Source organism: Onychostoma macrolepis, chromosome 05 (genome assembly GCF_012432095.1).
Source record: "Onychostoma macrolepis isolate SWU-2019 chromosome 05, ASM1243209v1, whole genome shotgun sequence".
NCBI lineage: Eukaryota > Metazoa > Chordata > Actinopteri > Cypriniformes > Cyprinidae > Onychostoma > Onychostoma macrolepis.
In genome coordinates, this window is record NC_081159.1 from 752,322 (window position 1) to 774,263 (window position 21,942).

Sequence of the window (21,942 nt, forward strand, 5' to 3'; positions counted from 1 at the left end):
CACACTGGAGAAGGATATTCACCACAGCTTCACATCACATGCTTCCACCTTGTGGCAAAACAGAGCCATTGCAATAAATAGGAAGACTGTAAGAGTGCTGTATGAAAGTTTTATATGTTGTTTATTTGATAGATGAAGCTGCATGGCCACTTTATTCAATATAACTCATTCATGGATAAATTTGATATATGATGTTCCCTGTTAAAGCCCTGCTCCGACACACACACCAAAGATCTGATTAGCTGGATGCGTTTAATTAAACTGCCTTAGAGAATTAACAGTGTGTGAAGCCATTCCTCTTTCTTTAAAATAATCAATACAATTCAAGCGTACTTGTTACATAGTTAATGATAGCCAAAGTGCACACTGGAGACAAAAAGCGTAACAACAAAGTAATAGGAAATGTGCTAAAATGTTAATTATTTTCCAGTTTCAATACACATTCAAAAATGACATATTTAGAAACAAGTACTGTAATCATCTCAAATGGCCAACTGTACCCAGACATTCAGTTCAGAATTATTAACAACATCTGTCCAGCTGCTGAAACTTTACAGAAAAGATGCCGTTTTGAAGTAGATTTTGGTTTATGGTCTTCGGAACAAGGTGTCATTCATGTGAAACAACATTAGAATTATTACTAAACATCATATACATAAAATCAAGTAGAATAACAGTAAATCCTCTTTAAGTTGTTTTAACAATGAATGTATTTTATCATCCTTACTTCACTCCAAAGATAATCAACCTCTAGAGAATTATATAAAACCATTTTTTTAACCCCTTGCAACCCCTTTAGATGTTTGAAGCATGTTTTTGATTCGTTGTCTACTGTGTGTGTGTGTGTGTGTGTGTATTCACACATGAAAGCCATCCCTCTTTCTTTAAAACAATTAATTAATCCTCTTTAAATAGTTTGAAAAAATGAATGAAAATGTCTCGTTTTATTTTTTGATGTGTGAAGAATGTTGTTTGTTTTTTGTCTATTGTGTGTGTATTCACACATGAATATTTCTCTATGTCATGTGTGTAGATTTTGTTCCTTACCTGAGCGTTCAATAAAAAACAAAAACAAGAAGGCTCGTTCTTCCTCATTAGGTGACGATCCGCGCTCTGATTGGACATCCGCCGGCGCTATGTTAATGTAGGGGCGGGGCCTCGCCAAGTGAGTAGGTGACGTCAGCTCTCATTCCGCAGAAGCGAAACAAACATGGCGACAGAATGGAGTGGGAAAGGCAGCACGCTAACTTTATTACTGATCTTTTGGATTAGATTCTGTTCGAACCGAGCCCAGTCCTCAGGCAGCGACAGCCGGATCCTCGGCATGCGGCTGGAGAGCAGCGACAAGCCCGCCTCGACCACCGACGATGGGATCGTCCAGGTAACCGAGGGGAGCGACATCCAGCTCCGCTTCTACGGGCTGCAGATCAGCAACGACACCTGGGAGCGGATCAAGTTCGTGGAGCAGAGCGAGGAGACAAACAGCACTTGTGCTGACTTCACCAAAGACATCTCCATCAGGACTAGCATGACCGTCCACAGCCAGGGCACTTCGGGAGTCCTGGGGCTCAGGATCAAACCGCTTCGGAAGAGCGAGTCGCACCGGGATTACGCGCTGTGCGTCCGGCGCAGCCCTGATGGGAAGTGGTTCCTCCTCGGACAAAACGACGGAAAGTTGCGTGTGGTGGAGGAGAAAAAGTCCCTTCTGCCTATCTGGTTCCAGGTGATCTTAATATCCTGCCTTCTGGTTCTGTCAGGGATGTTCAGCGGGTTAAATCTGGGTCTAATGGCGTTGGATCCCATGGAGCTGCGGATCGTCCAAAGCAGCGGCACAGAGAAGGAGAAGAAGTACGCGAGAAAAATCGAACCGATCCGGCGGAAAGGAAACTACTTATTGTGCTCGCTTCTCTTGGGGAACGTGCTGGTCAACACTACACTGACTATCCTTCTCGACGATCTCATCGGATCCGGTTTGGCCGCCGTTATAGCGTCGACTATCGGCATCGTCATCTTCGGCGAGATCGTCCCTCAGGCGCTCTGTTCCCGCCACGGTTTGGCGGTTGGCGCGAACACCATTCACCTCACGAAGTTCTTCATGCTTGTGACTTTCCCGCTTTCTTTCCCAGTCAGCAAACTCTTGGACTGCGTTCTGGGTCAGGAGATCGGTACCGTGTACAACCGAGAGAAGCTGCTGGAGATGCTGAAGGTGACCGCGCCGTATAACGACTTGGTGAAGGAGGAGATGAACATGATCCAAGGCGCGCTGGAGCTGAGGACCAAGACGGTGGAGAACATCATGACTCCGTTAGGCGACTGCTTCATGATCAACAGCGACACCGTGCTGGACTTCAACACCATGTCTGAGATCATGGAGAGCGGGTACACGCGGATTCCCGTCTACGAGGAAGAGCGGAGCAACATCGTGGACATCCTCTTCGTCAAAGACCTCGCCTTCGTGGATCCGGATGACTGCACGACGCTGAAGACCATCACCAAGTTCTACAACCATCCGGTGCACTTTGTGTTTCACGACACCAAGCTGGACTCCATGCTGGAGGAGTTTAAGAAAGGTGAGTGATGAGGGGATTCTCCTCTCCGCGGTGTCGCTTTCACGGGGCTTGTGTGTGAAGAAGGCCGTGACCCTGGAGCACAAAACCAGTCATGAGGGGCAGTTTTTAAATTTTCTTGAATAAATCAGCTTTCCATTGATGTATGGTTTGTTAGGATCGGGCAATATTTGGCTGAGATGCAACTATTTGAAAATCTGAGGGTGCAAAAAAATCTAAATATTGAGAGAGTCTCCTTTAAAGTTGTTCAAATGAAGTTCTTAGCAATGCATATTACTAATCAAAAATTAGGTTTTGATATATTTACGGTAGGAAATTTACAAAATATCTTCATGGAACATAATCTTAATATCCTAATGATTTTTGGCATAAAAGAAAAATGGATAATTTTGACCCATACAGTGTATTGTTGGCTATTGCTGCAGATATAGCTGTGCTGCTTATGACTGCTTCTGTGCTGCAGGTTGAAAAACGTGCATCCTCTCCTCCTCTGACTGTCCAGGTCAGTCTGTCTTCTCTGATTCCTAAAGCCTGTAAACTATTGACCTTGTTTGCTTTCTTACTGCGAAGAAATGTATTTTTATTTTTTTGGTCTTTAATCCACCTGAAATGACTCTGACATTTTTTCCACCTCCTCCAAAACCTGCTGTTTTAGTATTATTCTTAAAGAAGTGCTCACCAAGCCGTCATTTATTTGATCCAAAGTGCAGCAAAAACATTAAAATTTAGAAATATTTTTACCATTTAAAATAACTGCTTTCTATTTGAATATATTTTAAAATGTAATTTATTTCTGTGATCAAACCTGTATTTTCAGCATCATTACTCCAGTCTTCAGTGTCACATGATCTTCAGAAATCATAATATGCTGATTTGCGGCTCTAAAAGCATTTTTGAAAACAGCTGAGTAGGTTATTTTTCAGGTTTCTTTCGTGAATAGAAAGTTCAGAAGAACAGCATTTATCTGAAATAGAAATCTTTTGTAATATTATAAATGTCGTTGTCATCACTTTGATCTATTTAAAGCATTCTTGCTAAATAAAAGTATTCTATCACCCCCAAAATATAATTTACATGGTAAATCTAATAGTAATTACACATTTAAGTACAGAGTAATAGTTTAGTTTATTTACTTCTACTGCCTCAAGCGCAGCCCAAAGTGCTGTACAGTGCATTCAAAAACAACCAAACAAAGACAATAACAAACACAACATCTTAAAATGGAATCATATATTACGTCTCCCCAAATCAGACTCAAACACCATAATATAAAAGTGCTTCTTCAAAGCCGTTTTAAAAGCGAAGACCGAGGGGGCTAGAGGCGGATTATTCCAGCCGAGGGCCGGCGATCCAAAAGACCCGATCTCCTTTACGCTCGGGACCGTGGTACCTGGTGCAATAGTTTATCAGCAGATCTCAAGTTCTTAACAGGTTTATGTGAAGTAACAAGATCTAACAAATACAAAGGCGCAAGACCTTTTAACATTTTAAAAATTAATACTAGAACCTTAAAATCGATCTGATATCTAACCGGTAACCATTGCAGGGATGCTAAAATTGGGGTTATTCTATCCCTCCTTCTGCTTCCCGTCAATAGTCTGGCAGCAGCATTTTGAACAAGCTGTAATCGATTTACTGATGACAGAGATTCCTAAATACACAACATTACAATAATCCAGTCTAGATGATATAAAAGCATGGATGATTGTCTCCAAATATCTAGATGAGAGCATTGGTTTAATCTTAGCTATTAACCTTGAGTAGTAAAACTAGTTTTCACTACCGTATTAACTTGTTTTACTGGAGATGAGGGGTGAAGAGCTAAGGGGACCAAAAACAACCAAGGAGAAGAATGATTATCCAGTGTAACAGATACAGGCCTATTAGACAGATGAGAAGAAAACCATCGTAAAACAATGCCATCGCTCCCAACCTCCTGCTGTAGACCATTAACACAATTCTATGCTGGATTGTATCGAAGGCGGCGGTTAAGTCGAGTAGAATTAGAATAGCAGAGTTACCAGAATCCACAGTGAGCAAGAGGTCATTTGTCACTTTAAGAAGAGCCGCTTCGGTACCATGACGAGCCCTAAACCCTGATTGAAAACGATCATGGATATTATGGTCTGTTAAAAATGCAAAAATGAATATGAATTAACTACATGTACTTACTGTACGGTTAGGATTTGGTTTAGGGTTACTTGCATGTAATTATGCATAATTAAGTGTTATTATAATAGTAAGTACAAGTACACCTTAAAATAAAGTGTTAGCTAAAAGTTTCTTGAGCAGCAAATCAGCATATTATTATGATTTCTGAAGATCATGTGACACTGAAGACTGCAGTAATGATGCTGAAAATACAGCACTGCGTCACACAAATAAATTACATTTGAAAATATATTCAAATAGAAAGCAATTATTTTAAATAGTAAAAATATTTCACATTATTACTGTTTTTGCTGTACTTTGACTCAAATAAATGCAGGCCTGGTGAGCAGAAGAGACTTCTTTACAAAACATTAAAATTCTTACTCTTCAAAAACTTTTGACTGGGGTAAATCCTATAATAATTTTGGGTAACACTTTACAGTAAGGTGTGGTTCATTAACGTTAATGTATTAAGATGAATGAACAATGAACTCTACATTTATTACACACTTTATTAATCTGTGTTAATGTTAGTTAATAAAAAATACAATCATTGTTTGTTAGTTCACAGTGCATTAACTAATGTTAACAACAAGAATAACTTATGATTTTAATAATTCATTAGTAAATGCTGAAATTAACATTTAACTAAGATTATTAAATGCTGTAGAAGTATTGTTTGTTAACTAATGAACCTTATTGTAAAGTGTTGCCTAATTTTGTATTAATGTTGTTAATTAGATGTAATTTATTTATTTTTTTGGTGATTCTGTCATCTTTAAATGCTGTTTATTTTTTTCCAATATAATAATCTAATTTTCTTTATTTTATTACAGTTAACAAAACTGTTTTACTACAATAACTTCATGATCAAATCAGTTCTATTTGTTTAAAAACAAGTCCCACCCCTTTTTTTTTTTTTAAATTTCATATCCTTTTTTGCCTGGAAAATTTCCCATTACATCAATTTCATGTTGACCGTATGCTAATAATTTTCCAGTAAGTCTTTAATTCAATAAATCCACCTGTGATCAGTAATTATGATGCCGTGTAATAAGCATCTTACCAAACCATGGCTTTCTGGGAATGTATGTACAAGCAGATATTTGTAATTCGCTCCTAAAGCCATGTGTAATAAGTATAAATACTGAGCTGCTATCTTTATCTAATCACATGTGTTTGTTGTCATCACAAAAGCCATGACCCTAATAATGGAGCAGAACCTGTTATCTGTAAGTTTACTGTCAGCCGGATTTGACTCAGGACTTGAACTGTTCTGTTGCAAAAATTATGGAGATAAGTGTACATTCTTCTATATTTAGCATGCCTTTAAACATCATATAAATTACATTTATATTAAGTCTGATTGACTGCCTGCTCTGTAGTCTATTATAATCCTCATTTTTGGGATTTATTGTGCAAACCTTCCTGCCGTATTGATTTTTAATAAACTGATGCAGCACTACAGCTGGTTTGTTATACAAGTAGCGATCGTCACACAGTATGATAATTGATAATTGATAATTGCTCATGTCAGTGGTACATGACGGTCCCGGAGGACTTTGCACTGATAACATGATGAATTCTGTATGTGAAGCTAGATAACATGTTTGGTTTCACAGTTAACCTGCTTCTGTGGTGCACTGAATCTATCTCTGAGATTATAGTTATCTGAAAGGTACCACAGCCTTGTGATTGTTTTGGTGTCATGACATGCAGAAAAGCAATGGTAGTGCATTATTTGCTAGTCAATAGTGGCTATGCTGGCTGTAGATTCAAAAGTGATTTAATAACCCTGTGACTGTGAATCATTAAATCAGGCTTCATCAGTTCCCTTCAGGTGAGAGAACGTGTTTGTTTGGAGACTGGTTAAATGTTTTCAGCTGTCATCATTCATGTGTAGGAGGTTTTATTGAATTGATTTTTGGGAGTCTCTGCATATTCAGTGTATTGCTAAATTTAAACCGCATTCAGTATGTGACTAAGCATTTCTAATAGTAGTATGCTACATTTGTCACATTAGGTGCGTTTACATGGAGCACTGTAATCGGTTTAAAAGTCCAATCCGAATGAAAATGCTCCATATAAACACCTCAATCGGAATAAAAATGCCCAAACCGAATGAAATTGTAATCAGTTTGAGAGGGGTGGGATAAACCTTTCTATAAACCGAACAAAATTAAAATCCTGCCATGTAAACACTTTAAACCGATTACTTTGCGTCTACATCACGTCCAGAGGTCGGGTCGTCAGAACGTGAACGTGATGATGTCGGCAACGGTACATTCTGTGATTCGGGGACACCGACACTACAGTAGAGACTGGGTAATAGTGGAGGTATAAAGTTAAAATTTCCATTATACAGTTAAAACACATTAGAAAGGAGAACGCTTGCTGTGTGACGGACTATCTGCTCTCATGTCCGGAGTGAAAACAGATCTGAAATGAAGCGCAATTTTCTGCTTTTCAGCTTAGAAACAACACAGTGATGATAGTGAAAGTAGCTCAATGAAAATAAACAACTTGACCAAAAGTTGCCTTTGTCATTTGTATTTGTATAGATGACAGATTCATAATTTCCGATCTGCTTGAATTTATACGTGCTCACGCCATGAATGTTGTACGAAACACGATTGTGATAAAGCAATGCTTCTTTGATTCATTGTTCAGCAACTCTTCGTAAGAAATCGTGTATTTGTTCCATTTAAGTACAGTACAACTTTGTAGTATCAGAGTACAATTAATCTCAGCTGCATTACAGAGGGGCGTATGATTTCTATGATCGCGTTCTGGTCATATGACTGAGCGCTCGAATGAACGCAAGGATTCAAATATTAACCGTTTATTCTAAGCAAGTGCAAACAGATATTAAAAATATTAACGTAAATATGGGCGTTTTTTCCTCTGGTGACTTGTTTTTGTTGTCACTGTAGGCTATTAGCATATCCTAAAATCGAAAGCACAGGCACATGTAAACACCATATCGGATTAGATAACGTCTCATGTAAACAGTTCATCGAATCTTTCAATCGGAATGATTTTAATCGGAATGACAAAAAAGTGTACATGTAAACGCACCTAGTGATGTCATGTGTTATCTCTTAATATTTTTTTTATTCTTTACATTTTAATAATTAATAATACTTGTAAAACTTTACATTAAGGTCTCATAATATAGTCAATGCTTTAGCTGACATAAACTAACAATGAACTGTAGACACTGAAAAAAAATGGTAGGATTTACTTAAACAATTTCCAGATGAAATGAATGACACTTCAGAAGTAAAGTAGAAAGACCAGCGTGCTCCAGTGATGTTTTTATTTACACATTCAAAAAATGTTTACAATTTAAAGCATTTATTAATCTTTGTAATGTTAGTTAATTGAAATACACTTACACTACCAGTCAACAGTTTTTGAACAGTAAGATTTTTAATGTTTTTGTAAAGAAGTCTCTTCTGCTCACCAGGCATGCGTTTATTTGATCCAAAATACAGCAAAAGCAGTAATATTGTGAAATATTTTTACTATTTAAAATAACTGCTTTCTATTTGAATATGTGTTAAACTGTAATTTATTTCTGTGATCAAAGCTGTATTTTCAGCATCATTACTCCAGTCTTCAGTGTCACGTGATCTTCAGAAATCATTCTAATATGCTGATTTACTGCTCAAGAATTATCAATATTTAAAAGAGTTGAGTATATTTGGATAAAAAAAAAAAAGAGAAGCTTTTGTAGCATTTAGTACACTACTATACCATTCAAAAGCATGGAGTCAGTATAATTTTTTTTTTTTGGAGAGAAATTATAGAAATTAATACTTTTATTTCGCAAGGATGCTTTAAATGGATCAAAAGAAGTTTAATATTGCAGTTGATATGGAATCATTTTCAGTTGTTAAACTGGAAAGGAGAAGATGCTGTTTACGTCAAAACTGAAACCAAGCCGTTCACACAGAACTCATGTTTATCACATTTTCTATAGAAACATCTATCAGCGTTACACATGTTTAGAAAGCATGTAAAATTAATTTCAACTTTTAAAAAACACGTCTCGAGAGTTGATGACGGTTTTTCTGCATCCCACTGCGTCGTGTTTTAAATAGAAAAAGTGCTCTTTGTGATTGGTTTTCGGTCCTTTGTATTAAACTATACATTCATACGTGATGCTTTTTGTTTCTAATTGTTTAAGCAACTTAATTATATATGGTCTATAAACATCATTTTAAACATTATGCACATTTTTTCAAAGATAGTCATGTTATTTTATTGCTCTGAAGAAACGTGCGTTAGTAATATTTTCCTCTTGTGGCCTCAGGAGAGAAGCCAACCCCAACTGAAAGTATGCCTTTTAAATTCGAATATAATTCGAATAACGATAATATTTTAGTACAAAATTCGAATTTAGTTTTTTAGCCAATTTGACAGCATTACTGTGTTGTGTGTCTTACAGTCTTCAATGAAAACAAGCAATGTTCTGTTCAGCTCATGCGTTTGTCTCTTCTGAAGCACTTCCTCTAGTTTATGCAGAAGTCTTTTCTTACTTCACTTCCCATTCATGATCCAAACCCAAACCATCCACACACCCCGGTCCCAGTCTCTGGGTTAGGCTTCTACACGCGGAGCTGTGGCAGCTGGGATTGGTTATGTGTTGCATGAATGAGTAAGAGAGGAAAACAGGCCAATAACCACCACGAATGGCGTATTCTCAACGGCCGAATGGCCAGCTTTTCTGCTGGTTGACCCCACTAGACTTTTGGTGCAATATCCACCTTATTTTTAACGTGAGAGCAGACGTGGCCATTTGAAACTGCAGTTTGCTTCTAGTCAAGTTGAGTTACTTCACCTATCTGAAAACAGTCTATTATATAAGGAATAATGTGCATACAGCCAGTTGTTATCACAGAATTCAGGCTTTATTCTACCATAACAACTGCTTCTCGCCACTTTAGTAAATAATCAGACACAAAATATTGAGCATTGTCGTTGGGGAATAACACACCTTGGAATGTCAAAATCAAGTATTCCAGTGAACTGTGTCATAAGCTGCTTTATATGTGACCCTGGAGCACAAAGCAGCACAGGTATATTTGTAGCAATAGCCAACAATACATTATATGGGTAAATTTTTTTTATTTATTTTTTTTAATGCCAAAAATCATTAGGATATTAAGTAAAGATCATGTTCCATGAAGATATTTTATAAATTTCCTACTGTAAATATATCAAAACTTAATTTTTGATTAGTAATATGCATTGCTAAGAACTTCATTTGAACAACTTTAAAGGTGATTTTCTCAATATTTAGATTGTTTTGCTCCCTCAGATTCCAGATTTTCAAATAGTTGTATCTCAGCCAAATATTGTCCGATCCTAACAAACCATACATCAATGAAAAGATTATTTATTCAGCTTTCAGATGAATACTGAAATACTCAAATACTGGTTTTGTGCTCCAGGGTCACACATTGGTATTATTTCAGTTAATTATCAGAATCACAAACATACTGATTTTGAGTGTTCGCTTGGTTATTTACAGCTAATGAAGGAGTCTTGGACGTTCACAGAATATAGCTTATTTCAGCATTGCAGAATAAGGTGATCAAACACCAGTCAGAGAAAGGAGACGCCTCATGTTTTTGGGCTTCAAGGTCTGTGTTTGGTTGTGCTGAGTGGATTTGGCGAGCTCTCTGATGGTATTGTCATGTCATAAGCCTCTCTGTATTCTAATAGGATCAAGCTCTCTGTGTTCCTCTCTCACAGATATTTCTCTCTTCCTGTCTTTCACTTCCTGTTACGGTTAGTAGTGCTGACTGAGCATGTGCTTGTGTTCTATATGGAATATTCTAGAAAAATGTATTTAATTCTCATCAGACTAGATTTTTAAAGTTAATTATAGTTTCTTTTGAACAGGAGAATGTAAACATTGTCAGGAGATAAATAATATAGTATTTATTTATTTATTTTATTTATTAGAAAAATATTTAAAGAAAAGTGGTTCGGCAATTGTAAGAGATATTTGAGTTTTTCTAGATTTTTGTAGACATTTTTTGGAGCATTTCTGGATAAGCTCTCATTATTACAACAGACCAATAAATATATATTTTATTTAAAAAAAGAGATTTTAAATAAATTGGTTCTAGCTAGTTATTGAATCTTTTAAAAAATTTTTTTAGATTTTTATTTATTTTTAAAACATTATATTTAATGGTTGATCTAAAGATGTATTATTGAATAGATATCATCATCCTGCATCATTTTCTGAATGAAATCCAATGCTCGTTGTTTCTTAATAATTTTGGGTTGCTTGCCGAACACAAAGTTCTGAACCACTTGTAAGGTGAAGAAGTATTGTATTATCCTTTAAACACACACACACGCACACACACACACACACAAACGACGACAAAGACATGCTCAGAGCCAGGTTACAACTATTTGTTCAGTTCTTAGTTAATTTCAAGCACATAGATACATTATTTATGCCTAATCCTGGTTCAAGGTTAGAATTATGGCCATTGCAAAACATGCAAACATGAGCCAGATGTTTTCTGCTGCATCTGTGTTTTACTGCATCCCAGACAGCCACAGAAAATAGCTCATTTACAAACTTGAGTTTCTGGAAGTTCTTCGACATTTAAACAGTTTTGAACACATTTTTCCAATGCTTTTCAAGTTAAACGACCCATTTTGAAGATGCAGGGCTGTGTAAATGGTGAAAGTTTTGTTGTGTAAAACAAGATATCATCATCAAATCAGGATTCACTTTTTATTTATTTGCTCTTTTTTTTTAAATCACTTTCTTTTTCAGATGACATCACTTAATGTCATCCAGCAGCCAAACAGCTATTTACTCCTCGTTCGGTCTCCGATCTAATAAGCGACGCTAGTGTAAGTGTTCCAGAAATGATAATGGAGTTGTCGTAATGAGGATAAAAGTTACAGTAATGAGAACTATGTATACTTTTTAAAATGTAAAAGAAGCTCTGGTGTCTGTAATTGCATATGACTCAGAATGAGTCGGTGTGATGAGATCAGTAATGTCCTGCTTCTTCAGAAAGAAACACAACACTGTGACTGTACTTCCTAAATATATTTATTTGTTGTCTTCAGTGTGCGAACATTTGGTATGTGTGGTTATATTGGAGATATGACCTTTGATTTGTCTCATAGAAATCCCTCGGAGAATGTCGTAATGACTTCTGAACAATAGTCAAGCATTGCATACATCATTAAAGGTGTGACCGACTCAATCAGGAGTGACCCAACAGGTTTAAATCAACAACAATCACCTTTATACGTTTGACAAGCAAGAACGTGCCCAAGTGAACGTTCGCCAGTGTTCTGATCCAGGAGTTAATATGTGAAGTCCATTAATTTGTAAAGTAATTTCAATAGCCAAAGTTGTTTATAAACTTTTTTTCTGTAAAAATGCTGCTGTATTTTGAGAAAGTAACTTCAAGTGACACGTTAACCAAATTCAGAGAAATTATCGAACTTCAAACCAAGTTTGTCCAATGTCTGCTATATCAGATGACACGCCTCCTTTGTTAACTTTGCTAGAAGTCTTGTTACAATTGCTATTGTAAATATCATCAAACACACACATATATATATATATATATATATGTATGTATGTGGGTCAAAGACGAAAAGTGGTTTAAGCATAAAAACAATAACTGTGATACTGCTTTAAATTGTTGTTGTTGTTCTGAGACACAAATCTTCCATGTGCACATGTCACGGGCTTCACAGGGGGCTTCAGTAACATGATCATGAATGGAGTCCTTCAACTAATTAAAGTTTTCTCTGGAATTGTCGATTTAAAATCAGGATATGGTGTCGCACCACAGGACATGGTTCCTACGCTTTCAGAAATATATAGATGAAAAAAATGATTGCTATTTACTAAAATAGACACTTGTACAATTATGCCAGAGATACTTATTAACACTTTTATGCTTTTCTGTTTCATTTATAAAAGTTGTAATTTATTGAACCATGCTTGGGACAGTCACACCGTAGGACAATTTTGAGATTTGGCTCAAACATGTAACACTGCAGCTTTTATAACAACAGGTCCATGTAGGACAAAGAAATGTTTAACCATTAACTGCATTTTAAATAATGACAATATTATTAATCATGTTCATTTTTATCTTGTGGGACAGTGAAAATGCCATGTCACGTCTACAACCCATATATATATATATATATATCACACCAAGATTTTCTTTTTTTTTTTTTTATGTTTTTGAAAGAGGTATCTTATGATTTCCAAAACTGCATATATTTGAACAAAAATATAGTAAAAAGTCATATTGTGAAACTTTACAATATAAAACAAATAATTGTTTTAAAATGTAATTTATTCCTTTGATGGCAAAGCGTCATTACTGCAGTCTTCAGTGTTACGTGATCCTTCAGAAATCATTCTGATTTGCTGCTCAAGAAACATTTCTGATTATTATCATGTTGAAAACCAATATTTTTGTTGAAACAGTGCACTTTATTTTTCAGGATTCACAGATGAATAGAAAGAAACTGCATTTATTTGAAATAGAAATCCTTTTAACATTGTCTTTACTGTCACTTGATCAATTTAATGCTAAAGTTTGATCAGTTTGCTCTGGTATTTTTTGTTATTCTAAAAATGAAGACTGATGAGGTGTGTCCAGTGTTGCTGTATGAATATATTCACGGCGTAAAGGCGGTGCTGAGAGAGAATGGTGTGTGAGTTGAGTACAGTGAGCCGTTCAGTGATGCGCAGACAGACAGACGAGCATTGTTCTTGCCGCAGGGACTGATGACTCAGCAAGACACAACTGACTTGTGAAATGCAGAAAGTACAGGGGATATGCATAGTTCTTATTTGATAAGAAATTAGATAAGATTTCAGTGTGCCTTTGTCTGACTTTGTAAAAATAAACCTGTGTGTGACAGATGCTCACATGTGCCAGTCAGTATGAAATCTTTTATTTAAACAATGTCACAATATTCTGAGAGAATTCTTCACCTTGTAGGTCGACTGATGAGTTGAGTCTCAAGTCAATTTTTTGCAGCTGCATTTTGAAGTTAATCTTTTCCCCATAGAAATGTATTATAAAGAAAATGTTTATAGAACGTTAAGCCATGCTAAACCTTGACTTTATAATGGTTTACTATGGTTAAAGCTTAATGTTAAACTTCATGATTTGCATTCAGATTCTTGGCTCATCGGTTGCAAGTATAATAGATCCATAAAGCGCAGTACGTTATAGATATAGTTCACCCAAACATAAACAATTGCTTAATTTACTTATCCCAGATGTAGCGGAGTTTGTTTCTTCATCAGGTTTGTAGAAATGTGTCTCTGCATCAGTGTCTCAGCAATGGATGCTCTGCAGTGAATGGGTGCCGTCAGAATGAGAGTCCAAACAGCTGATAAAAACATCACGATAATCCACACCACTCCAGTCCATCAGTTAACATCTGGAGAAGACTAAAGCTGAAACAAATCCATCAAGACATTCAAGTCCATAATAACGCTTCCTGCAGTGAAAAAGTGTTCTGGTCTGAATCAGGAGAGAAATCTGCACAGATCAAGCAGCGTTTACAAGCCAAAACAGCTTTAAACAAATATGTGGCTGGATTTTAATGAGACAGACAACAGGAGATGCTCTTTTTCCTGGAGTGCTGTGGATTGTGACGTTTTTATCAGCTGTTTGGACTCTCATTCTGACGGCACCCATTCACTGCAGAGCATCCATTGCTGAGACACTGATGCAGAGACACATTTGAGCACACAGAGTGAGCACAAAGCAAATTTAAATTTTTAGATGAACTGTTCCTTTAAGCTGTTTTTAATCAATTTGTGTGGGAGGCAATGGCTAAAGAAAGCTTGTATGTTCTCTTGTGATTGTGTTGTGTGGTGTTTATGGTTGTAGTTTTTCAGAACATCCCTCAGTACGGTTTCTCGTGTTGCGTTGTGATTTTTGGCTCATTTGTTCCTCTGCAGCACAATGCAGACCCACTGAGACACCTGCTGTCGAGATCTGTGCTCCTGAACTGATCTGTTCGCTCTTCTCAAGCAGAGACTTGCTCTCTGGACACAGAATCTTCAGCTCAGGCTGTTTAGTCTGCATACACCGCACAGGCTTTATTAGCTGCATCCTGTCACGTTACAAACACAGATGAGAGATAAGCAGGAGAGTTTTAACTCTTCGTTCTCTGTCCGCTAGTCGAGTAGTACCAAGGTGTTGTTTAAATGTGGTACCATGTTGATACATTTTTGTTGGATATGTATTTTGGCTGTCTTTGATTGACCTTGAAGTTTGATGTAAACATAATTGTAACAGAAAAGTACCATTCTACTTCTGTTTTTGGACATACTATAGTTCTACCACTGGTTTTTGGACTTATGTTATTTTTAGAAGCACATTAGTGTTCAGAAAATTGGGATCAGTACGGTTTTGCTTTTGAAACAAGATTCATAAGTCCTTTTTGTGTTTGACTATTTAAAAATGATTATCATTATTAGGGGCCAAGCCCAGAATGGGCTGTAGCCCCTATTGTAATTGTATGTTTTATTATTATTATTATTATTATTATTTTCGTCCAATGGGAGTCTATGGCAGCCCTATGAAGGGAACTTAGGAAAATTATGAAAATTGGCACAATTATAGAGATGGCTATGAATAGTGATCTGACCAAATTTGGGGTCTCTAGAACCAACTCTATAGCACCACCACCAGTTCAAAAATTCAACATTGAAATGGTAATAACTCCTAAACCCCTTGTTCTAGAAAAATGAAACTTAGTACATCTGATTACTCTCTTTGTGCTGATCACATTCAATAGCTTACATTAAGACTCCACCCATTACAGTAGCGGCCATTTTGAAAAGTACAGTATTCTTTCTTTTCGCTACTACTCTTTCAAAATTGATCCAATTCTTCTGAAAATTTGCTCAGATGATCTTTGGACTGAGCTGAACAGAAATGATTGAACAGAATTTTTTAAGAACTAATGAAAAAAAAAGTTATGATATTGTGAACGTAACAAGGTTGACCCAAAATTGGTTCAGAGGCTGTATCTCGGCCAAACTTTGATCAATTGAAACGAAACTTGAAACGCTTCATCAACACCATGATCTGAGGGTCTATGCCAACGTTGGGAACAGCGCCACCTATGGGTCGTGAGTTACAAAAAATTCACATTTTTGCTTATATCGTTCTATTAGTTTGTTGTTATGGTCGTGAATAGTCTTCTGACCAACTTTGGGGTCTTTAGAACCGACTCTATAGCGCCACCACCAGTTCAAAAATTCAACATTGAAATGGTAATAACCTCTGAACCCCTTGTTCTACTGAAATGAAACTAAGTACACCCGATTAAGTTCTTCGTGCTGAACACATTCAATAGCTTACATTAAGACTCCACGCATTACAGTATTTTGAAAAGTACAGTATTCTATATTTTCGCTACTCCTCCTTCAAAATTGATCCAATTCTTCCCAAAATTGGCTCAGTTGATCGTTGGACTGAGCCGCACAGAAATGACTGAACAGATTTTTTTAATTCATCTTTGTTCAAAAGTTATGATGTTGTGAACTTGATGAAGTCAACCCATAATTAATTCAGAGGCTGTATCTCAGCCAAACTTTGATTAATCGAAACGAAACATGGTACGCCTCATCAACACCATGATCTGAGGGGCCATGCCAAAGTTGGGAACAGCGCCACCTATGGGTCTTGAGATATCAAAAATGCACAATTTTGTTAATATGTTTTGAAAGCATTGTTCAAATTTAGTTATTTTTATGTTCTTTCGTTCCCTGTGATATACCAGTTCTGACGGTGTCTCATTTATCATTTTCCATGAATGTGCCTGTCAGCCATATTGAAGTAAATTTAAAACTGTTTTTTCGCTACTTCTACTTAAAATTTTATCTGCAGACCGAGCCGCACAGGAATGACTGAACAGATTTTTGATATTCACTACCATTCCCGAGAAACACCTCTCAGAAGATGACAGTGCCTGTGCTTGTTGTCTTATGCTAGTAATCTTAACATTCTAATAAGTTACAGGCTAAACAATTACAATACTGTTTAATGTGACTCTTCAGCTATAGAGTTAACCATAAGCTGGGATACAATTAACAAGGCGAGGCAAGGCAAGGCAAGGCAAGGCAAGGCAAGGCAAGGCAAGGCAAGGCGAGGCGAGGCAAGACTAGGAAAACTAACAGGCTCTGTAAGGCAGCGATAATGCATACAATACTCGGCCGTGACGGAAGGAAAGTCCAGGGCTGAAATAGAGTGTGTGATTAGTGAGAGCTGTGTGTGCAATCAGTGCAATTGTAATATGTGACGGTTGTGTGATCTGTGCGATGGATGATGGTGAGTGAGTGACCTCTGGTGGCGAGCGAATGGAAGTACAGACCAGATTTGTGACAGTTACGCTGATTAAAATGCTATAGAACTTTTTAGTCTGCTCATTCTCACATCTTAACCTCTCAACAGCAGGCTGTTAAACATGTGTCAACCGAGTGGCGCACTCTGCTAAGCCATTGTCCCCGAGTCTTTCGAATCCAGGGTGGCACACACCCAGACCGCAAGAAGTACTGTGTCCAGAAGCGGTGTGAACGCTGCTTTTGTTCCGGACGTCGGATCTTCCGTGCGCGTTCGTCTTGAATCAGAAACGTGCGTTTGTTCGTTCTCGTCTGAACTTCTGTTCGTATTTGAACTTCTGTACTTCCGAACCTATCTGCTTTTTCAACGTACGTTCTGTTTCTGCCATTTTTCTTCTTCCCGCTCTGCGCCGCGCTGCGGCCCGTTCGCGGGCTTGGCCCCGGTAATCGCTGCTTGCAGCTATATTTACTATTATTTCCGTTGTCAACAGTTCCTTACAGGCAAGTTTAGTTCCATCTTATTTTAAACATGCAGTGGTTCATCCATCGGCATTGTTAAGGGCGGTCAACGACTTGCTGTTATTTGTGGATTCTGGAAATTGTGCAGTTTTGGTACTGTTGGATTTAAGTGCGGCATTCGACACAGTAGATCACTATATTCTTTTAAACAGGTTAAGAACCGAGGTATATATTTGTGATTCAGCCTTAGATTGGTTTGAATCCTATTTTAGTTCAGTTTTATTCATCAACTGCCTCTGTTACTGGTGGGGTGCCACAGGGCTCCATCTTGGGCCCTATTTTGTTTGCTTTATATATGCTCCCTCTTCGCTACGTTTTTGAGTTTCACAAGGTCCCATATCACATTTATGCGGATGATACCCAGTTATACATGTCAATCAAACCTGGGTCCTTATACGATTTGCTTGCTTGCGTAAATGACATCAAAAGCTGGATGGGTGATAATTTTCTTCAGTTAAATGAGAACAAGACTGAAGTCATTCTATTTGGCTCCCCTCATTTGGTTAACGCCCTGTCCTCCTAGTTTAGGACCCTTGCAACCAAATATCCGTACTCATGTAAAGAACCTGGGTGATGTTTTTGATTCAGAGTCGAAATGTACATAAGCTCTATTGTTTATAATACTTTATGTATTTTAACAGTTTTGTTCAATAAAACCATATGATTTCATGCTTTTGATACTTTATTTGAACTAATTATTATTGCATCATTGCTATTATATATGTATTTTAAGTCATTTTAAAAGCTATTGTTCACTTAAATTATTATAATTATAGGGCCCTATGAAATCCGTTGTATTTCCAAATTCAGTTTTCCATTTTCATTTTTCTATACTCTTTCTTTTAATAATCAAAAGCATCTCCAATTAATTGATTTTATATTAAAAAATTTTTTTCAGAAATACTGCACATTTACATTTTTCACCTAAATAAATTCTGGTAAATATTCCTTTAAGAAGTGTTCTTTAATCATATTTTTTTTTATTAGTAGACTAGAACACATGGATATGTTGTCATTCTGACACTATAATACTGAGCTTTGATTTCAGTGATTTGGACTGAGATGGACACGTGCTGCTTGCACTGTTGCACTTTACTTTTGCTTTTAAAAAAGGATTTAATCGAAATTTAGATTTCATTTGGTTTAATAAAACCAAATGAGTAAAATAAAGTAAATAAAGTAAAATTGTAGATTTTTTTTTTGTTGTTGTTGGAAATTAATTGTTTAGATTAATCGAAATAAAAATAGTCGTTAGTGGAGGCCCTAGAGTTGACTGTTTTGGCTCCTGATGTTATGTCTGCTCGTAACCTCTGGATGGAGGCTTTCTGTTCTGATGAGCAAACGCTTTAGGTTTCCAGTGCTGCGTGGCCACAATAGAGCTCCCTATAAACACTGTTAACTCTTTCTGTTTGTCCTTGAAACTATTTATAAAGAAACACGATACAGTAAGCACTACAGTACTGCTCTGTCTTTACTATCTCTAAACTGAGCAGAAACAAACACTGTATGTAAGCACATTTTTTGCTTTACTTTAGTAAATACCTTGTTTCATCACTGTACCATAGTATTTCTCTCTCACTGATTCATTTCTCTGTCGTAGTTAGTAAACATTAGCTTTGAGTCGTTTCAATCTCGTTTAGAATTTGGAATGTTTATTGTATAATAAATGCAAACTCAAAAGTAATTTGGATAATTGAATTTTCTGTCTTTTTATGAAATTGCAAAAATAATGAATGTTTTCAAATAGGTTTTCCAAACCCTGCCATTGGTCAGACAAACTCATAACCCCGCCCCCAAACTCATGCCATTGGCTGAACAATGTTTTGTGCCACAAAACCATAGTTTTTAGACTTTTGGGGTAAATCAACTTAGGAGTGGCTTACTTTTCAGCATAAAATGAGAAATATTAGAATATATAGTATTAAATATTAAAATGTTATTTATAAAATTACTATTAATGACTAATAATAATAATAATAATAATTGTGAAACATACAATTAAATAATATATCGTAATGCAAAGATCTGTCAAAGATTCTGTTTAACAACAGAGTTTTGATTAGTGTTATTTGACTGTACAATAATAATACTAAACAATGTTAATGTCATCTATTAATATAATATATAATTAATAATTAGATTAAATTATGAAATATACAATTATGCAGTATTTAGAATATATTATCTTTATGCAAAGATCTACCAAAATGTTATTGCTGGTTTCTTATTCATGAATACATTTTCTCCTTTAATACTGAAGTTCTTTAAGGAATGTTATTTGACTGCATCGTCATCATCATCATCATTATTATTAACAATACTCTTTCATGAATGTGTATTTATTTCTTTTTAGTTCAGTGAATGCATTTGTTGTTCATTGATGGATTGACTGGAAGTCGGCTGAACTGATGTGATCACTGGTTTTCTTCTGCAGGTAAATCACACCTGGCCATTGTCCAGAAGGTTAATAGCGAGGGGGAGGGAGATCCGTTCTATGAGGTGCTGGGATTGGTCACGCTGGAAGACGTCATCGAGGAGATCATCAAATCAGAAATCCTGGACGAGTCTGACCTCTACAGTGAGTGCAGTGTTTTTTCTCTTGTCTTTTAAATGAATCCACGCAGAATACACACTTCTGACTTCCTCTCACTGTGCTGTAGGGCTGTCAACAAAAAATTTGAATTTCGAATATTCATCGAATTTAAAATAAAAAGTGCTCTTTGTGATTGGTTTTTGGTCCTTTGTATTAAACTATACATTCATACGTGATGCTGTTTTGTTTCTAATTGTTTAAGCAACTTAATTAAATATGGTTTATAAACATTACGGTTTCACACAAACACGCCGCTTTATGAAATCACAGACGTGCGCTGAGCGCTTCTGGAGAACAGCATGTGTTGTCATTGTGTCCCGATGCTAGAGTTTTCATGGTACTCTTGGTGTGAATTTTTGGGAAGAATGAAAACTTTCATATGAAATATGAAATCTTTTGTGCATTTGTCTGCAGCTGATAACCGCACCAGGAAGAAAGTGGCACACAATAAGAACAAGCGAGACTTCTCTGCCTTCAAACATGAGAGCGAGTCTAAAGTCAAGATCTCTCCTCAGCTGCTGCTCGCCGCTCACCGCTTCCTCGCCACAGGTGAACAATCAGTCAGACTCGCTGGAAATCTGACGCATGGGTGTCATTTCAACTAAGTCATCAATGCAAATTCTGTTTACCAGGCCCAAGAACCTACACTACCAGTCAAAGGTTTTTGGATTGTAATGTTTTTTTTTTTTCTTTAAAGAAGTATCTTCTGCTCACCAAGCCTGCATTTATTTGATTCAACGTACAGCAAAAACAGTAAAATTTTGAAAAACTTTTACTATTTAAAATAACTGCTTTCTATTTGAATATATCTTAAAATGTAATTTATTTCTGTGATTTAAAGCTGTATTTTCAGCATCATTACTGCAGTCTTCAGTGTCACATGATCCTTCAGAAATCATTCTAATATGCTGATTTACTGCTCAAGAAACATTTATTATTATTGTTGAAAACAGCGGAGTAGAATTATTTTTTTGTTTCTTTGATGAATAGAAAGTTCAGAAGAACAGCATTTATCTGAAATATAAATCTTATATTTCATTATAACATTATAAATGTCTTTATCATCACTTTTTTATAAATTTAAAGCATCCTTGCTAAATAAGTGTTCATTTCTATAATCCCCCCCCCCCCCAAATTTACACACACACACACACGTTCGTTTTTGTGAAAAGTGGGGACTCTCCATAGGCGTAATGGTTTTTATACTGTACTTACTGTATGTGCTATTGTTCTACACCAACCCTACACCTAAACCTACCCCTTACAGGAGACTGTGCATTTCAACTTTCCCCAAAAAACCTCATTCTGAGTGATTTATAAGCGTTTTGAAAAGTGGGGACATGGGGCAATGTCCTGAAAAGTCACCACCTCCTTGTAATACCTGCCATACCCTTGTCATACAAATCTGTGTCCTGATTTGTCACAAAAACGCACACGCACACACACACACACACACACACACACACACTGACTCCAAGCTTTTGAATGGTATTGTAGTGTATAATGTTACAAAAGCATTTTATTTCAGATAAATGCTGATCTTTGGATCTTTCTATTCATCAAAGAATCCTGACAGAAATGTACTCAACTGTTTTAAATATTGATAATAATAAATGTTTGTTGAGCAGCAAATCAGCATATTAGAATGATTTCTGAAGGATCATGTGACACTGAAGACTCGAGTAATGATGCTAAAAATTCAGCTTTAATCACAAAATAAATTA

General features: G+C 36.5%; 1 protein-coding gene across 4 annotated transcripts in view; it reads left to right on the forward strand.

Moving 5' to 3' along the window:
• LOC131541467 (metal transporter CNNM4) overlaps positions 1-21,942 on the forward strand; it is a 46,552-nt gene continuing 24,610 nt past the window's right edge. Inside the window, exons 1-3 of one of the 4 annotated variants that reach the window (XR_009271517.1) lie at positions 1-2,570; positions 20,060-20,203; positions 20,633-20,767. Coding sequence is in view for 2 of the 4 variants with exons in the window: in XM_058777223.1 (XP_058633206.1) it covers positions 1,211-2,570; positions 20,060-20,203; positions 20,633-20,767 (1,639 nt within the window). In the remaining 2 variants the exon portion in view is untranslated. The remainder of the gene's footprint in view (positions 2,571-20,059; positions 20,204-20,632; positions 20,768-21,942) is intronic. The other 3 variants (XR_009271518.1, XM_058777223.1, XM_058777222.1) reach the window with 3 other exon arrangements.